The 21,075-nt window shown below is 29.2% G+C and overlaps 1 protein-coding gene across 4 annotated transcripts in view; it reads right to left on the bottom strand.

Moving 5' to 3' along the window:
- LOC142325131 (uncharacterized) overlaps positions 1–20,885 on the bottom strand; it is a 73,957-nt gene extending 53,072 nt beyond the window's left edge. For all 4 annotated transcript variants that reach the window (XM_075366497.1, XM_075366495.1, XM_075366499.1 and 1 more), the window contains exons 1-3: positions 20,692–20,885; positions 18,282–18,985; positions 10,160–10,242 (exon numbers count right to left, since the gene is read on the bottom strand). In XM_075366497.1, the coding sequence (XP_075222612.1) occupies positions 10,160–10,242; positions 18,282–18,985; positions 20,692–20,711 (807 nt within the window). In that variant the 5' untranslated portion in view covers positions 20,712–20,885. The remainder of the gene's footprint in view (positions 1–10,159; positions 10,243–18,281; positions 18,986–20,691) is intronic.
- Positions 20,886–21,075: the final 190 nt, after the last annotated feature.

The raw sequence follows: 21,075 nt of genomic DNA on the forward strand, positions 1-21,075 counted from the left end.
AGATGTAGGATGATCTCTAATGTGCATATGGAATATTTTACTTTGTAACTATCTGAATTTAATTAACGCATATTGTAACTGCAGTTAAAAATAAGTTATAATATACAATTTTATAAATTACACAAAAATAAAATACATGACAAAAATTTCAAAATTTACAATCAATTTTTTTTAAATTTTGTACGTCATTCTCCTATTATCAATCAGCAGTCAACATTTAAAAAAATACAATTTGAAAAGTAAAATTCAGTTTTTACTTTTACTTTCCCAGCTATGACAATATATTTTACTTACTATACCAAGCAGCAGTAGCAATAACGGGAAAATACAACAATCAGTCAAGAAGAGATTTTTTTTTAAAATGAAATGGTCTTTTTTAAGTTTTGTATCTTAAGGAGATTTTTTTATTTTAACAAAAAAAAAATAGATTTAAACAAATTGTAAGTACTTGTGAAAAAGATTTTTTATTCCAATACTCTGAACTCCAAAAAATCTATTTTTGTCAGATGGATGTTTGTGCATATATACGTATGTATGGCCTATATTTGGTCTGATAACTCTGGACTCCAGTGACTGATTTTCTTCAAATTTTATAGACAGGTACTATTAGTACTACCTTCAGTGAAAAAGAATGTATTAATTTTTTACAAAAATTGGAAAAAGAAGTAGGGGTTGTTTTGGCTGTAATAAAATTCCAAATCTTTAATGGGGCATTTAAGCAAACAATTTTTCTTACAAAAGGAAGCTTTTTTTGTCAAGATCACAAATTACAGAAAAATTTATTTAATAACAAATGATTATAAATCTTTTTCTTTTTTTAACTATTATCTTGCTTCAGAAAAGGAGTTAATGGGTGAAGTTTTTTTGTATCCATATTTTCTACATGAGTAGGCCTTCAAACCAGTATATAAATGCTTTGCTCATTCAACTCCAATGATCTATGGTAACAATTTTTATTTTTTATTTTTTAAAAAGTACATATTTTCACAAAAAATAAATATATATTTTAAATTAAATAAATAAACATTTTTACATAAAAATCTAAAAAAAAATTAATAATTTTGATTACTTTTTTCAATAAAAAATAATTATTTTATCATAAAAATACAAATAGAGTTTAAAATGATTGAATTGAAAAAATGAATTGCATAACTTAACCAGCATAAGCAGGAAAGTTTTGCAATTCACGGTTTGTTTTTTTACCTTAAATACATCTGCCATAACAGTATACAGTATAATTGCAAATTTATTAAGTATTTTTCAGTAATGAGCAATTTTAATTTTAGATTTAACCTTGCTCTGTGAATCAAGTTTCTGTGGCTTTCTATTTCACGAACTAGAGTTTTAAAATTAAAAAAAGACACTTGAAACCAAAACCTACCAGATTACTTTTACAGAAACTTTTTAACTAGTTGTAAAAAAGAAAAAATTATTAATATTAACAATAATATTCATTTTTGTTATGTAAAATTATTAAATATTATAAAAATTATTAATTCCAGGCTATTTTTTGTTAAATGTTATTCTACAGCAAATTTGTTTAATACTAAAAAAATTCAAAATATTATTTTTAGTAGCTTCTAGAACATTTCAGTGCATGGCAATTCAGGAACTCTCACTCAAATATTGACAAAAAGATTAATAAAAAATTATATATTGACAAAAAGATTAATAAAAAATTATACTAACTATAATTTTTGTTTTATAAATTTTTCTAGAAATCTTTTCAAAAATAAAATTTCATAAAGCATCAAGTTGCGCATTCAGTGCTCTCTTTTAAATATAGTTAATAAACAATACCATATTGATAACTTCATTCACCTTATATTTCCACCAAAATTATTAGCAGATTTGGTTTAATTATTAAAATCATGTATATGCTACATGATTATATGCACACAGTATTGCACATACAAATCTGTGTCATTAATTATAAAAATGCAGCTTACAATCAAAACACAGTGGAAGTAATGAACTACATAAGTCTATATAGATTTGTATTTGTGTTAGAAGAACTAAGTTTTAAGCAATAACTAAGAATTTTAACCTCTTGCTTTTAAATTATTTGGAAAATACTTTTTCAAAGACTTTTCAGAGCTAATCATCAGCATCTTTTTCAGTAAAGTTACTTCTAACAATACCATTTTTAATGGCATCCACACCTTAAAAAGATTTAAAAAACCTTTAAATACCTAATCAAAAAAAAAAAAAATTTATGTATGTTTGTCCATCAAATGTGTTGTTTTTATCAAATTTATTGTTAACAAATAAATTTCCATTACCAAAACTATTTTCTAAAAAAAATTTGAATTTACAATTTCATTTTTATTGTATTAAATATCAGAATTTAATCTTTGTTGTATTTAATAGTATAATTTAATTGTGTTAAACAATGAATAAGTTATTGAGATGCTTTAATTAATCTAAAATTTAATGACAGCAAAATTAGTTATCATCTTTCTTTAAATTGTTTATTAAAGTATTTTCAAAATTTAAAAAAGTAATTTATTAAAAAAAGAATTTTTTTTCTTTAGTCATGTGACTGATTTAATGCAACTCTCCAAGATTCCCTAACTAGACTGCCAGTAATTTCATTTTGGTATACCCCCTATATCCTACAACCCTAACAATTTGTTTAACATATTCCAAATGTTGCCTTGTCGGCACAACTTTTCCCATCTACCTGTCCCTCCAACGTCAAAGTGACTATTCCAGGAAACCTTAGGATATAGCCTACAAGTCTGTCTCTTCTTTTAGGTATATTTTTCTGATGCTACTTTCTTTATCAATTTGCCACAACACCTCTTCATTTGTCACTTTATCACCCATCTGCTTTTCAACATTCTCCTATAGCACCACATTTCAAAAGTTTCTAATCTTTTCTACTCAGGTACTCCGATCGTCCAAGTTTCACTTCTATATAAAACTACACTCTAAACATACACTTCAAAAATGTTTTCCTGATGTTAAAATTTATTTTTGATGTATGCAAATAATATTTCTGACTGAAAGCTCATTTCACCTGTACTATTCGGCATTTTATATTGCTTCTGCTTTGTCCATCTTTGGTAATTCTACTTCCCAAGTAACAAAATTCTTCTGCCTCCAGCCTTTTCTCATGGTATTTTTATATTCAGTGGTTATCTACTTTATTTCTACTACATTTCAATACTTTCATTTTGGTCTTGCTTATTTTAATGTGGTTGTTCTTACATAGGACTTCATCCATGCTATTCATTGTTTCTTCTAAATCTCTTTTGCTCTAGCTAGAATTACTATATCATCAGCAAATCATAGCATCTTTATCTTCACTTTGCACAGTTAGCTCTGGATCTAAACTGTTCTTTAGATCATTAACTGCTAGTTTTATGTAAAGATTAAAAAGTAATGGGAATAGGGAACATCCTTATCTGACTCCCTTTTTTATTAGTGCTTGTTCTTTTTATGCTCTTAACAGTAACAGTAACAATTATTACAGTGGCAGTTTGATTTCTATAAATGTCAGCAATTGTTCTTCTATCTCTATACTTGAACCCTAAATTTGTTTAAATGCTGAACATTTTATTCCAGTCTACATTATCAAATTCCTTTTCTAAATCTATATTTGCCATGTATGTTGATCTGTTTTTCTTTAATCTTACTTCTACTATTAATCTGAGCACTAAAATTGCTTCCCTTATCCCTATACTTTTCCTGAAACCAAACTGGTCTTCTCTTAACACTTCTTTCACTCCCTCCCCTCGATTCTTCTGTACAGAATTCTAGTTAATTTTTTTTTATACATGAGTAGTTAGACTAATTGTTCTGTATTCTTCACATTTATCTGCTCCTCCTTTCTTTGGTATCATGACAACAACACTCTTTTTGAAGTCTGATGGAACTTCCCCCATAAATTATTGGTATAATAAATTATACAAATAATTTATGAATTTAAAACATTTAATATTTAAGGATACTATTTAAAATAAAATACAAATTTACAGTAAATACTAGTACTGATTTCTTTTGTTTAATTTTTGTCTCATCACATTTGTTTCCTCTCTTCAGTCTTTGATCTTGCACTATGGTACAATGCAAAAGTTTAAAAGCTTTTGTGTAGGAATGTAACAGAAGTTAATAATTTTAAAAAAATTCATGCTTTATCAAGATTGAACCTGGGGCTTCCAAATGAAAAACCAAGATTCACTTAATTCAGTAATTAACAAACTTTTTCAAAAACTGAGGACTTTTCTTTTATAAGCACTTAATGAAGGTTAAGAAATGATCACTGACCAAACTGTAAGACTGTTAGTACAATAACTACCTGATATTGTAAACATGTAACAAAGACTTCTAATAGACCAAATTATAAATGAATGAACTAATAATACACAAAATTATAAATAGTAATACAAAAAGATTCACAGATAATAAACACCATACAAGATAAAAAAATTGATGTGGTGTCCACATCAATAACTTCCTTGTACACCAATTAAATTACATATAGATATTTTTTGCTGTACTTCATTTAAATTTATTTCATTTGAAAGTGAGATACAAAACTCCAATTCTTTAATAAAGTGGACAGTTACACAATTACATTGTGAAGAACACCACATTGTATCACATTTTTCTGTGGAGTCCATATCAGCATTTTATATTACTTTATATATTAATTTTGTTTCATGTCGCTCAATTAGATATGTGGTGTGAGTGTCACATCTGTAACCATGCACACACTGGTTCAAATCCAACTTCATATACATATTTTTTTAACTTCTTTTTTAATTTTAAATATATTGATTTGTTCATAATTATCAACCTCTGATTGTAAAAACCTTTTGAATTAAAATGAAAAGTACATAAAATTCCATTTCACTAATAACTTTTATTATTATTTATTGTTTATTTTTTTTTATAAATCAGAGGTTAATAATTATGAATAAATACTTTACTTTCAAATTAAAAAAAAAAGTTAAAAAAATACATGTATATGAAGTCTGATTCAAGCCGATGTGCCTTCCCCTTTTAAGATCCAAATATTTCATTAACTAAACTTTTATTTGGCTATAACTCTGGAACCAATGAAAATAAGAGATATATCATTGAAAAGCTTTCAAAGAGGGCTTATTCTGCAGTTAAGAAAAAGTCCAAAATCCTAATGTTTTGGATTTTGGGCTTTTTTGGCCCAGTCGATTGCAATCAAAAAGGAAGGTGCACAAATAGATGTTACAATAGTCCTAAATACAGAATTTAAACATTCTACGGCTAATCGTTTTTGAGTTACGTGAGATACATACATATATATATATACATATCTCGCATAAATACGTATGTATCTCAGTATGATGTTTCTACGTACATACAAATGTCATGCCAAAACTAGCCAAAATGGGTTCAGGGATGGTCAAAATGGATATTTCCATTTAAATTGAAAACCGAAATTTTTCGCGATTACAATAGTTCCTGTACAAGGAAGTAAAAAAGAGAAAAAAATTAAGACAACAAAAGTATTAAAAAAATATATAATGTAAAGCTTGCATTAATAGGGCAACTCTGCTATAATGAAACTAAACCCTTCAGTGACATAGTATTTATAAAAATTCAGTATCACTATATATCCATTAAATGCCAAACCACATTCCTACATTTTATTTCCACTACTTCATTAGCAAGCCAGTCTTTATTATACCAGAGAAACAAATCCATTTTATCTGTAATGCAGATTCATGTAAACCGATACAAATCAATTATTTTATTCAAATTTGTTAACTTTAGTAAAGAATTCATAATAAAAAATTATTATACACAAGTTTCACTCTAATTTTTCAAATAATTTTCTATTCAAATTCAAATTTTTCTGCATTTAGAACATTTAAAAAATAAATGGTAAAAAATGACTAGGCTACACCAGGAATCAAAAGCCTACTGTGTACAAAATCATCCATTATTTTCAAACACTGAGCATTCAACAAGGCAGCTGTCACAAACTAATGTAATTTTATAGTTTTTATGTAATAACAAAAAAAACTGAATTAAGTTTTATTACTAATAAATACAGTTATTAAACAAATATCACAGATATCACAACTATCATAAAATAAATACACAAACACGATATTACAACCTTAAACAACTAAAACATGAATGAAAGAAAATACTTATTTATTTACTATCTATGTATAATAAAATAGTTTTCATTCTTGAAAATTGTTATAGAATAAGTTTTTTTAAACCTATTAAATAAAAATCTCTTTAAAAAAATAACCAAAATACATATTAATAACATAAATTATTTTACTACAAATTCTAAACCATACTGTGCTGCATCTGAATCACTTGCTATAAAAACAAATGTACTCACTAAAACCAAAAATTCATGACTATTTTTCATTACAAACCAAACAAAAAATTCATCTTAACACTGTGCTAGCCACAAACGTACTTAGAATTTAAACTATAATTTTTGTTTTAGCAAAATTCAATAGCATCTGTTTTTTATGACTACTTTTATTGTAGTAATGATATCTTTTCCCGCCTGCTTCAGTGGCATGATCTGGGCAAATTATTTTCAAACTTTCTATTTACAAACAATTAATAACACTGATAAACATAATTTTTGTTTCCTAACATGCAATACAAGATTTTAATCTGTTTTTCGATGCTGAAAATGAATATGAACTCAGAATTTTTCTTTCACCCATCATTTTTGAAAAATTTTTAAATTTTAATTAAAGGATTTTTTTTCATTTTTCAATGTATAATTAGCATTTTAAGCTCCTATACTGTATTTTTTGGTTCATTTTTTATTGTTTAACTTTTTTAACATAATTTGTAAACTATAAATAAACAATACTAGACAAAGAATTAATTCATATCATAGTCACATATTACATCATATCTAATACTGAGAAGTTAGCGTTCATGGACAAAATTAACAAGTTCATGTCTGTGCAGGTCAAAACATGTAGCTGCAAACAAAGCTGTGTTGTTTGAATTACGCACAGGATTTAGAAATGAATTAATTTTGTTCAGTCTTATTGCTGTCAAGTTTGTTAACAGTGCAGTATCATAATGCCTCAAAATTTTGTAAATGATGTGGATGCCTTTTGTTATGTATGTGGTGAATTTACCGTAAAATCAAATAGGAAAAACATGACACCTTTAATTAAAAAAGCATGTCATTTGTACTTTCAGTGTGAAATTGGTGATCTGGATAAGACGTGAGTTCCTCATATAGTATGCACTAATTGTTCTGTATATTAAGAGGATGGCTGAAAGGTACATGGAAGGCTTTGCCATTTGGTGTACCTATGGTATGGCATGAACCAAAGGATCATGTTAAAAAAGGATAACAAAGGATTGTTACTTTTGTTTAACTAGTGTGTCTGGAATTTCTAAAAAATCTCATATCATACTGTAAAATATCCTTCATTGCAACCTGCAATCAGACCTGTACCTCACAGTGAAATTATTCCAGTTCCTGAGCCACCTGTGAATGTGTTTTGAAAGCAGTGATGAAGGGTGAGGTAGTACTGAAGAAGACAATAATTATTTTGATTTTTAATTATCTTCCAATAAGCCACATCTTATATCACAAGGTGAATTAAACGACTTGGTTAGAGATTTAGATTTATCAAAAAATCAAGCTGAAATATTAGGATTGAGACTGCAAGATTGGAAGTTACTTCAAAAAAATACAAAAATGTTGGGCTTTCGAAGCCGACAAAAAGAACTTTCTCAGTATTTTCTTGATGAAAATAATTTGATTTATTGCACAAATATTGATGAGCTTATGATGCACTTAAGACAAGTTCATAAACCTGAAGACTGGCGCCTTTTCATAGATTTGTCCAAGTATTGTTTAAAAGTGGTTCTACTACACAATGGTAACAAATATCATTCAATACCAATCGCTTATGGTATTAATTTGATAGAGATATACAATGTGATGAAAGACATTTTGAAAAAATAAATTATAAAAAATATAGCTGGAACATATGTGGTATTTGAAAGTTATAGTTATTTTGTTTGGCTTGCAGTTAGGCTATACTAAGTACATGTGTTTTCTTTGCGAATGGGACAGCTGAACTAGAGATAAACGTTGCCAAAGAGTGTAAGAAACAAGACAACTTAACTCCAAATGGGAAAAATATTATTCATGAGCCCTTAGTTGAACCCAAAAAAATATTTTTACCCCCTCTCAATATCAAGCTAGGACTAACGAAAAATTCTGTAAAAACAATGAATAAGGATAGTCCAGGATTTTTATACATCAGGCAGAAATTTCCAAATGTAATTGATGGGAAAATTAAAGGAATATTTGATGGTCCTCAAATAAAAGAGTTGGTCAAAGATGATGTACTTAACTCAATGTTAAATAATGTAGAAAGTGCAGCTTGGGCTTCATTTAAAGACGTTTGCAAAACTTTTCTCGGCAAACAAAAATCTGATAATTACCACGATTATTGTCTATCAACTTCTTACTTCATACAGAGCTATGGGATGTAATATGTGTTTGAAAATACATTTCCTCCACTCACATCTGGATTATTTCCCGGACAACCTCAGAGACGTAAGTGACAAACACAGTGAACATTTCCACCAAGACATTTCGGCGATGGAAAGCCACTATAAAAAGAAATTAAATACTAACATGCTAGCCAATTACTGCTGGACATTAATTCGGGACGTGCCTGAGACTATTTATAAAAGAAAAGCATCAGCAAAATCATTCTAACACAGGTATGGCCAGGCAAAATTATAAATTTGACAGATTTTAACTACATTTTCCCATAATTTTTTTTGAAGTGTAATTTATTTAAAACTAAGAGTGATAGAAAAATTGTATTTACAGATCTGTAATGTATGCAAAAAAGTAATTCAAGAAATGGTATCACACTTAGAGAAACATTAAAAACGTTTTTTTGTCTATCAGTGTAATTGGTTTTTGAAATCCAATCATATATTTTAATGTTGTTTAACCAAAGTCCCAGATTATGCAGAAACAACTGCGTTAAGTTTCTTTTTGTTGACATTGCTGGTTGTGATGCTGAATACACTTGATTGCCACTTTACATCTATAAGGAGCAGGTGAAATGTAATGAACACTGGAATGTAATAAGAGATTAAAATATCACACAAAACAAGGTGCTGCCATCTTACAGTTTCATTCCATCTTACACTAACATTTCAAAATACATTGATCTACACTCTCTCTGTCTCAATCGTCATTGTTATGGGGTCGAGTCCACCTTCTATGTCAATGCGTCTAAAACAATATGCAGTGATTTAATTTTTAATAGATAAAAAACAAACACTAACGACATACACAGTCATGAAGAAACTATTGACTGAAGTAAAATCTGTAGATAGGCAATAACATTTTGTGCTTCAGAAGGTGGTAGAGCAAATATTGCGGGTAATTTCTCAGTGGTCAACCAGTTTCTTTGACTGATGAGAAATATCCAAACGGAGGTGATTGATTTGATTCAAAATGAACATCCCATCACAAACACACCACTAACTAGACCCTCCCAGACAAGCATACTGAAAGAACATGGACTCATTACTGCACAACTGGGTTGCCATAAACACATTACTGCATAACTAAGTTAACATAAAATATTTTTGGAGTTGGTGGAAACCCGCTACAAAAAAAAAACTACAAACATTCACTGTTAAGTTTGTAAAAATGCATGCTTTTCAAACAATTTTTGGAAGTTTCATAACAATTTCTTCAGAAACTACAGAAAGATAATTCTGAAACTCATTTTTTTTTTCAATTTTTCATATAAGATTGCGAATAAAATCCTAATTTTACTCAATAAATTGTCTTTGTAGACTTTAAGCACAGCATTTGACCTTTACAGCAGAAATTGAGCCAAAACCTTTCACTAGCTGTAATTCAGAAATAAATTGTTTGGATACCTATGTTAATAACAACATTTTCATTAATTTTTTTTGGCAATAGAAATAGTAAAATTTTACCATTTACCATTCTATCCTCTAAGATTCTGTAGAATGCTTATTTTCAGAAATTTAATCCTAAAGTCCCTTTTTTCAAAACTAGTTACTTATATGTACACTGTACTTTCATTTTATATTCTAAAAAATTCTTTAAATTTTCTCATTAACCTAAAATTTATAAACCTGTAAGGTTAGTTAGTGTACTTACATTAGATAAATATGACATATGCAATCTTGATAGAAATGCTTCTTGGTGAATTTTCATTGCTTCTCGAACATCACGGACAAGGTCTGAAAAATATTTAATTACAATAAAATATCAATTAATTCAAATTTTCCACATGGCAAAATCAAATATAATTAATGTCACTGGTTTCTCTATACTCCACTCATTTATTCTTGGACAAGTTCCATATGATAGCATTCCCCAGGCTCCATCAGGACCCTCCACTGGTATCTTTTGGTAAAAAGAAACTGACACTTTTTTCTACAGCCTGTGAACTGTCCAGGCACTCTCAGTTCCTCCCAAAGATTGCACATAATAAGCTTCAATCAAATATACCCAATACATATTTGAGCTTCCCAAAAAAAAATAATTCTTTTGTCATATTTGCTGTTCAGTTTTACCGATCACAGATTTAATTTTACACAATACATGGGTGCTTCAAGAATAAATTCTATTTCATATTCTATAAATACAATATATTATACTTCCACACAATACAGTCTAAATTTGCATCAAGCATCATGCTATACTTTAAAACCATATATTGTAAACATAGCTAACAGAAGCAGTTTAATTAAAATTTAAATAGTATTAATTTTTAACTAAAACAATTAGCTGCAACATCTTTTTAGGCATTATTTTTTTACTCATAAAAATTATTTAGTTAGACTTTACAATGATTTATGAAATGAGGCCACTTTTAATAATTATTTTAAAAATATTATTGACTCTGAAATAATGAGTCTAGAATACTAATTTGTAATGAGAGATGATTTTTCAATCATTCATTGTTCAACATCATGAACTGGAACATGTAACTGTGTGAAATTTTTGTTAAAAAATGTTAAGTCTGCTGAGTGGTCCTCAGGATCTCTCCTGACCATAGGAACAGCAAAAGGCATATTGTTTTTTGTTCAGCTTCCTACTTAGCCAGCTGCTTAAAAAGTTACATAAGAACTATAACTGATATGAGAGGCCCATGATCTCCTATTTTGACCCAAAATAAGAGATAATGAAATTTTTTAAACAATTAATATTTCTTTTTTGAGATTTAGAAATTAATTCACCATGCCCCTAACAAACATTTTTGGATAATTTACAAAACCACAGGTCATTTTTATATAAATTACTAACAGACAAAAAAAACAATAAATATGAAGCACAATAAACAGTACATGTCTGTATCAGAAAATTTAGGAATACAACAGATCATATCGCAATGGTATTAACAAGCCAGAACGAAACTGATTTCTCTGATCTGGGTTATTCCAAAGTAAAAATAGTGACTGAAATTACAATATTAATTAAATCATTAATAAAAGTTATTAATTAAATCATATTACTGTGATAAATTAATTTTCTTAAAAGGAATGAGTCACAGTAAACATTTAGTATTGTAACAAGACCGATATAACAGACCTGAGTAACAGATTCCTACCAATTTTTATGATAGTAGTAGAAAATATAATAATTGGAGGAATTCAGAAAGGGACATAAAGGAGAACCATTTTTATAAAGATTAGGTCTGTTTTACAACTCTCTTGTTACAATGCCCGCTGTCACATAATTAACACCTATTGTACGGACAGAAGAGACCAGGTTTGGAATTCATGGGAACAAAAGACTTGGTTGACTGTTCTCATGCTAGTAGATGGGTTTAGACCAGCAGGTAAAGAGGCTAGAAGTATAAATAGCCCATTAAGACCAGCTAAAAAAGAGTTCTATTAGAATCAGTCCGCGAGACATTACGGCATCAGTCCCACAAAGGCAGTTCAGTAAGGAGAGGCTGCAAGTTGTGTGGATTCAGCAGAGATCTGCACATCAGTCCAGCAAGACATTACAACAACGGTCCAATGGGGAGAGTATAGGTGTGAGTCTGTGAGACATCAGTCCAGCGAGGAGGGTCTTGAATCCAGTTCAGTACAAGCAAGATGACACCACAAGTAATTCCAGTAAATAAGAAATACTATCGGTGAGTTACAGTAAAACTATAAGTGTATAAGTGAAAGAAATTAATGCAATAAACTTCATTCATAAACTGTTAGGGTAGATAGCAAAGGTATTTACAAGTGAACACTATAGGATTGTTAATATAAGGCTAGTGGTCAAGATTAAGACTAGCAATTTCTTTTGTTAATGGGTCTAGTTTTCCATTTATCTACCTGGAACAAATTCTGAACAATTATTTATTTTGAACTCTGTCTTGTGTGTAATTATTATTTATTATTTACTAATGGCATTCATCACTATTTGATATGCAATAGCTTGATTTTTATTCTTTGTTGATTACACTCTGTTTTTATGCCATATTTACTGGTTTGATTATATTAAATATTATGTCATACACCATATTATGTATTAATAATTATTTGATTTTTTCATTTGTTATTATTGACATGTAATATCATTATCGATTACTACTATCATCCTGATTATTATTGTGGTTGTAATTACTATATTAATATTTGTGTTTATTAATTGTCACTTATTATTACCATTACTGTTATTATTATTAATTTTTCTGGGTGTAATTATGAACATTTCAAACCAATAAACTGTAATTATATAAACATTCAAAACTCTCAACTTCTCAATATCCTGATCGAGCCGCGAAACACACGACAGTATCAATGTCATTCTATGATGTAGTAGCTTATCAGTCACATTGGGCACTCCTTCAAATTATTCCACTGTGAGCCACTTTTAAAAATGGTTCTTTTATAAATATTTTCAGACTTTCATATTTCATTATTAATGCAATACAAACATTAGCTAACAACAAACCTTTACAAGTGTTTAGTTTTAACAAAGAAAATACATCATTTTAACGATTTTCATTTTATATGTGATAATTATAAGAAAAAAGAAGCCCTTGGGGTAAATTTTGAGGTCATATTTGGATTTAACTAAAATATTTAAGAACATAAGAATAAGCCAAAAATTATCTGTGCTATAAACTCTCAAGAACAAATTTTATTTGTGAAAGTTGTGATATTACTCATCTTACTACTTTTATTACTTTTTTCACCTGTTTTTAATGACGAGTTGATATTTCTAATGTAGATGTATGTTCTATAACTTATATACATAAACAGTGCAAAATTTAATAATATACGTATATGTTTTTCAGACAGGCATCTCAATAACTGGTACTGTCAAAAGCCTAATGAATATGATTGACAGTGCGGTTGCTGGATCGCGACATGAAAGGAAAATGCTGGTGCTCATCTTCTTCGATATCAGGAATGCCTTCAACGGTCTGTTATGGCTGTCAATCTTCGAATCACCTCTGACACCTCTGTGAGGAGGGTGTTTCAATCCTATCACTGCTATCATCGCATCTAGCATTAATGGCAAGGCCAAGTTTATGATTGATTGGGGTGTCCTGCAGGGATCCGTGCTGTCACCCCTACAGTGGAATATTGTCAATAATACGGTCCTGAGGTTAAAGTTCCTTGAGGGTGCTGCCCCAGTCGCCTTCACCAATGACTTTGCTCTGATCATGGTGGGTAGGACTGAGCAGAATGTGATAGCCAGGGATAATGAAGCCGAGTTTGTGAGAGGCTGCTTACTCTATAAAGGACTGGAGCTGGCCCCAGAGAAGACTAAGGTGTTGGTCATGGCTGGAAACAGATACTGGGGCATCGCCTTCTAAGTATAAAATGTCTCTGTACTTTCCGCTACTTTGGTTAAGTACCTTGGGGTATGGCTAGACGGGGATGTTTTTTTTAGGAGACATAAGATCAAAGGTTAAAGTAGATAAGAAACTGGTCATGCTGAGCAGGCTTTTCAGAAACATGTATGGGACAAGTTCCCAGAAATGAAATGTGTACTCCAGTGTTGTGAACTTAATCCTGCTGTATGGGCACCTGCCTGTACAAGCCCTGAACACACAGTGTAACAGATTGACCCTTGAATGAGTCCAGAGACGGACATATTTTCTTACTCAGTCTCTGTAGAGTCATGGCTGCTTGAGGTCATATCTGTACACTAGAGGGGGCAGCAAGGATGACTTGTCGCGCCCTTGATGTTGTCAAGCATGTAATTTTCTTGTGCAACAGGTGTATGAATCCAAGGGTGCGGTGTAGGGTGGTAACTGACCTGCCATACACAGACAAAATAATTGGTGTTATTCTCACTAGCACTGAGATGGAATGTGGTCTCTGAGATGGGGTCAGGCTGCAAGAGTGGGGGGAGTTTTTCGGTGTTAATTAGGTTAAATTAGGCCAGATAGGTTAACCCACCGAGTTGGTCTAGTTGATGAATGCGCCTTCACAAATCAGCTGATTTCGAAGTCGAGAATTCCAACGTTCAAATCCTAGTAAAGGCAGTTATTTTTATACAGATTTGAATACTAGATCATGGATACCAGTGTTCGTTGGTGGTTGGGTTTTCAATTAACCACACATCTCAGAAATGGTCAAACTGAGACTGTACAAGACTACATTTCATTTTCACTCATACATATCATCCTTATTCATCCCCTAAAGTAATCCTGATGGTGGTTCTGGAGGCTACAGAGAAAAATAAGGCCAGGTCAGGCTCAGATGCAGATGTATGTGTTCAGTCAATACCCATGGGTATTGATGCTGAGTTCTTGTTCCCCTTTCTGACAGGTAATCCCACCAGAGACTGTGTTACGCTTATAGCTGGTCTGGTCTTCATGTGTCACAGAAAAAGAGAGGTTTTAGTTGGCGAGAGCTTGACCCTATCATTTGAGCGGACAAATGGTGCCTCGTAGAGATTTCTCCTCAGCCCACTGAGCTGGTATAGTGATTTAACTCATCATCGCACATCAGCTGATTTCCCAAAGTCAAGAGTTCTAAGGTTCAAATCCTAGTTAAGCCAGTTACTTTTATACGGATTTGAATACTAGACTGTGGATACCAGTGTTCTTTGGTGTTTGGGTTTCAATTAACCATACATCTCAGGAATGGTTGACCTGAGACTGTACAAGACTACAATTCATTTATATTCATACATATCATCCTCATTCATACTCTTGAGGTAAAATCTTATGGTGGTTCCAAAGGCTAAACAGAAAAAAGAGAGATTTCCCCTTATTCGATGTAAAACATAAAATAAATTTGATTAAGATATATGATACTACAAAGCAGCCATCAACTGAGGCACAGAAAATGTGGCACTAACACTGACATACTGTTTGATGTTGTCTGTAACAATATAGAATTATCGTAATGATTGCTCTGAAAATAACACAAAAATACTAATGGTGTTAATAGCTGGTAATTATCCTTTTCATAACTTGGTAGGTAACTTAGTAATTATTAACAGTAATTAATCTTTTGTTTGGAAATCTAACTATTACACGAATACAAATTGTTTGGTGCTATTCTAATACTTTTTGAGAATAATATTTAACAGGTATTAAATTATTTGAAAGCAAAGAAATAGCTGTGCTAAAAGGTTACTGAAATAAAACCAAAAATGGAAATTGCTCAAAAACCTATTCTGAAAAAATCAGAAACAATAATCAAATAATTAAATAAATATTGGTGCAAAACAATAAAAATGAAGCTATAAATATAAATATATTAAGTTTAAACAAAATTCCTGTAAAATGAAAATATAGAAAATATATTTAATTATTCACTTAATAACTAGATAACATTCATAAAGAACCTGAAAGGTCATAAAAATTTATAGCAGACTAAACCAATCTTATAAGTAAGATCTGACCTTTTGACATTAATGTATTCATATTTTATAAGAAGATCAATTTTTTTTTATTTGGATCGAACAGCAATTAAATCCATCTTTTAGAAAACTTACAAATGTATATTTCTAGGGTACGAATTAAAAGTGCCCAAAATTCAAGTCAAATGTGCTGATGTCTAAATTTAGAATCAAAAGTCAAAATGGAATGTCTGATTTAAATAAATTTTTGACAGAAAATAGAGCAGTCAAGCAATTTTAATTGTTCATTAAGTTTGTTTATATAAGTTTGCATCTTTTATTTTTAAATTAGCTTATTTTTCATATATAAATTTTCTCTGCATTATTAAGCCACTCCAAATATGTTTTAACTCTAAATTTTATTTTGAATTTTATATTAATATTTATTCTAATTATATTTCAAGAATAAATCATAATTTGATCAGATAAATAAATTCTTCTCCCTCGCTCACGCTCTCTCTCGCTAAATATAGCCTTGATTAAATGAATAATGTTGCCAAATAGGGAAAAAATGATATACGAATTTTAATTTTGAAATTGCTTTAGAAAGTTAACAATATCTAAATTAAAATAAAAAAAGTTGTAATTTGGAAACTTTTATGAGCATTTAGAAATGTTTCAACAATATTTTTCTAAAATTCTATGTCACATAATCTTTTATGATTTTTAGAACTTATATAAATGCATTTTTTGAGTCCAATTAAAATTATGTTAGAAAAATACACTTTTATTCTAACCTTGAAAATACATTAACATGTATCTTAAAAACTGATTTTTTTCTATTCAACACAGATTAACCATCTATGTATTCTATCTATATATTCGCGCGCACACGCACATGCACACACCCAACTGCATATATACTGTATCGTGTTATCACATTGCTACCTAATTTTTGGTCCTAAAAATTACAAATAATACATTTTCACATCTAAATAGAACAAATTTTTCAAATATGAAAGGTGAATAAATGAAATATTAAATTTTAACTAGATACTGTGATGAAAACATGATCACACAAATAAACTAATTTCTTTTGTGCAACTGGTCCAAACAGATATATAAGTTTTTGTCCTACAGTAACATTTCAATGTCTGTAAATTACGTTCTTCTTAAAACTGTATGATGAGAAAATAAAAATCTCGTTTTAAGTTGCTCAAGTTAAAAAATAAGTTATTGTTATATAGTTTTTTAGTTTGAAATAGTATAAAAGTAACTGCAAACCTTTTTACAATATAAAAATGATAGTGTTTTTTTATGTTTAAATTTAAACACTTTTCAAAAATATTTAATTTTTTTTTAAATCTAATCAATTGATTTTGATTAATTTTTTTTAAATTTCTGATAGTCAACAACTGAACTTGGCTAGAGGGCATGAAGTGATGTGGAAATTAGAAACTATCCTACTTGTATATCTACAATGAGTACTATTAAGGCCCCTGAGTTTAAAGCATTAAAACAACGTTAGTTTGGTATAATTTATATTAAGCCATTCTTTAAGAATCTCTTAAAACTCAGTTACACGAATTTATTTGTAAAATCAATTAAGTCAGCAAATTATTTTAGTTTCTTTCCCATTATCATTAAAGTAATAAACCTGGAAAATTACATGCTTAACATTGTTATTCAAACCATTGTTTGAATAGCAATGTTTGCAAACATTGTTATTCAAGTGATGAAATAAAATAGAAACATCCAAATATTTTTCTAAAATAAGATTTTGAGATTTTAAATAAAAGGATGTATAAAGTAAGTTGATATTCTCATGTTTGTTACCTCCCTCACAATAATACCTAAAATTCCAGTAATGTGTAATTTACACACCTTGATATAAATTTCATACCTGCTCCTTTCCTTAGTAGCAGATAAAGAACAACAGTAGGCCTTTAAACACAAAACATATGTAACCGATTTCAGAATTTAATAACTAAACCAAAAAACACATTTAAATTTCACTAATATCATGTCAGATAAGAAAAACAAGTGTAAAAGTATAAATTACAATAAGATAAGTTTTAAGTAAAATTTGTTCTATTATTACAAATTAGTTCATGCTTTTAGCACATATTTTAATAAGGAAGATGAAAAATGTAACTAACCAAAACACTTGAACACATTACTACAGAAAATTATGTTTACTGAGGCTTTATTAATTCACAAATTATTTTAAAAAGTATCTAAAAGAATGTAGTATAAATATGTATAAGAGGCCAAATACATCACATTTACCAGTAATTTTGACAACATACATAAACAAGATTACTTTTATGCATGGCATGGGAACAGCAGCATTACATAAATAAATGCTGCAAACAAATTAAAACAAAATACAAACTCTGTAAAAACCATAATTGAAATTTTTTTAAAACAAAATAAACCAGCTCATAAGTATACAATTTTCACTTACCAGAAACTACTCCGGGTTCACAATCTGATCGAATCTGTTTTAATTCTGTCATTTCCATTTTAAGTTCTTGTAACTGTAGTTTTGTTTCTTGAAGTTCAGTCTCTAATCTCTTGTTGTCTTTTATAACTTGTGATAATCTGTCAGCAAGTTGAGATTCATTGCTTGATATATCATCAAATTCATCACCAGAACCAGATTCTTCATCAGATAAGGGGCCATTTGCCAATCCAGGATCACTAAACCTTCTCTGATGATCTGATTCAAAATCTGTGATATTAACTGGTGGTAGGCTAGTAAATTCATCTACACCCTGAGGCACTTTTTCATGATTTCTAGATCTTCTCTGTTTGTGAACTGTAGGTAATGATGGTTTGTATGGGGTTTTATGAGGCAATGGTGAAGCATGATACACAGGAAACATCGGAAGAGAAAACTGATCAATAGAATAACTTAATGACATAGGGTATCCACAAACGGCAGGATCTGATATAGCAGTAAATAACCTTTGTTGACCCTGAGGCACCCAACAACTTCCTGCTTGAAATTCTGTAAGTGGATCATTAAGCCAGTCTTTATGAGATGACTGTAATGAATGTTTCTTAATTTTTTTCTTTGTCCGAGATTTTCCCCCTACTTCTTGTCCACCTCCATTCAACTCACGGTATGTTTTAGCTGGTGAAGTTCCACGAACCGTCAATCTCTGCCTAAAAAAGAAAAAACTCACTCAGTAAAAAAACTTCCCTCCATTTCAAAATGACACATTTTCAATCCAATTTGTACTTTGTTTTTTAACAAAACTCTAATTCAAACAAAAAATTAAAACAGAAGAAATTAATTAAGTCGAACTTACATAGTCAAACAACAACCAAACTCCTTCCAGCACTTTTTTGTACTAAAGTTTGAAATCAGAGATTAATGAAAAGGTGCAGTTAAACAACATTGTCATATCAGGCAATCAGTTAAACTGTAAGGATATGTGCTAAAACAGTTGAGTACAATAACTCAACTGTTCAGTATGGCCAATATAAAACATTTTATTTAGGTTCATGAGATAATTTTAATTTTTAATTATTATTATGTTATCCAAATACATTTTTAAGTATTTGAATAACTTTATTTTAAATAATGTAATATAAACAAGTAGTATTTGCTCTTTTATTTTTTCATGAAAATAAATACACTGCTGCTGTCTACTGTCAATTTATAATCAATTAATTTCACTACAAAACTACTTTTTTTTTGTAAAAATGTTATGTTTGTATTAGTTATTTTCCATCAAAGAGAAATTGTTACAGAAATCTTGCTAAATAAAAATTTTGATAAGTAAAAAATATTTATCATAACAAAAAAAAAATATAGCTTAAAAAAAAATGTCTGTTACACCTTGTAATATATTTAATCATTATTCTAATTCAATTACACAAAATTCATGAAAATATCATTTTAACACAATGAATGTCTATTTTTATCAAACATTCAATTCAGTACATAGGCACACACAATAACATAGCAGTGGTTAATGAATAACGTACTAATGAGTACTAATTACGTGGTAATGAGTTCACGTACTAACATTTGCAGATTAACTAACTATTACAGATATACAGCAATATATATTATTTTCACTTTATCCCAGATTAAAAAAAATTATTTTATCAGAGAAAAAACAAATTTATTTCTAAATGTTTAAATAAATTTTTAACATGCCATATCATAGAATTAAAATAATTTTTGGAAAAATAAAAACAAGTATACATAAAATGACTCATATAATACAAAGATCATTGACAGGAAACTGTGATAGGATTAGTTGCTTAAGATATACACATACAATCTCTAGCTCCTTGCACTAAGTTTTATCTTCATGTGGCTTTCTTTATTACATGTTTCCATCTTTTTATTTCAGGTAAACAATAAAAAGGCTTTAGCAACATTAAATGATAGAATATTGAATACTTCAATGAGCATATAGAAATATATTTTTAAAAAACCTTCCCCAATAAAACAATGAAGACCTTATTCATAATTCTTTAAAGTAAAATCCAAAATTATATGACAAATATATTAAATACATTCTACATCTAAATAGGATTTACAAAACTGAATTTAAGATATTTCAAGTTTTAAAATACCCAGAATCTTCAGGTAAATAATAATGCAAAACTGGTCCACTTTACACAAGCCTAATATAACTATATTTTTCTACCTCGAAGATTTAACTACTTCATACATTCTTTTGTAACACAATCCAAAACTTAGAATTTTGTAGTTAAACAAATGTACACCTGAAATCTTTAACGTTGAACAGTTAAACCAGTATAATAACTAGTATAGACATGAAAAACTAAATTTAAAAAAACAGAACTATTCATTAAATTATTTCAAAAAATAAACTAAAGGCCATCCTAACCTGTTATCATACTTTTCCATTGCGATGAATTAATTAGTTAATAATTGAAAAACTTAACATTCCTTTATCGTAGAAAAAAATTAATATTATTAAATGTGAATGCAGCCTAAAAGTTTGTGCAGTAAATTAAAATAAAAGTCAAAAATAACGGAACATGAATTAACTTCTGACAACACGCATATCAATACCAGACAGTCGCCAACCTTCCTCAGTTAAATTAATGATAGCCAACATTACAAAGTAAAATATCGTAGAAACTGTAAATAAGAATTAATAATATACGCTGCCAAATATCTTGAATCAATAAAATACATCAATTAAAAAAAAAATGTTACAATCTATTCATGGTTAATGAGCATTAAAGTCCGCAACGAAAAATGAATT

The sequence above is a fragment of the Lycorma delicatula genome, chromosome 5 (assembly GCF_047948215.1).
Source record: "Lycorma delicatula isolate Av1 chromosome 5, ASM4794821v1, whole genome shotgun sequence".
Lineage (NCBI taxonomy): Eukaryota > Metazoa > Arthropoda > Insecta > Hemiptera > Fulgoridae > Lycorma > Lycorma delicatula.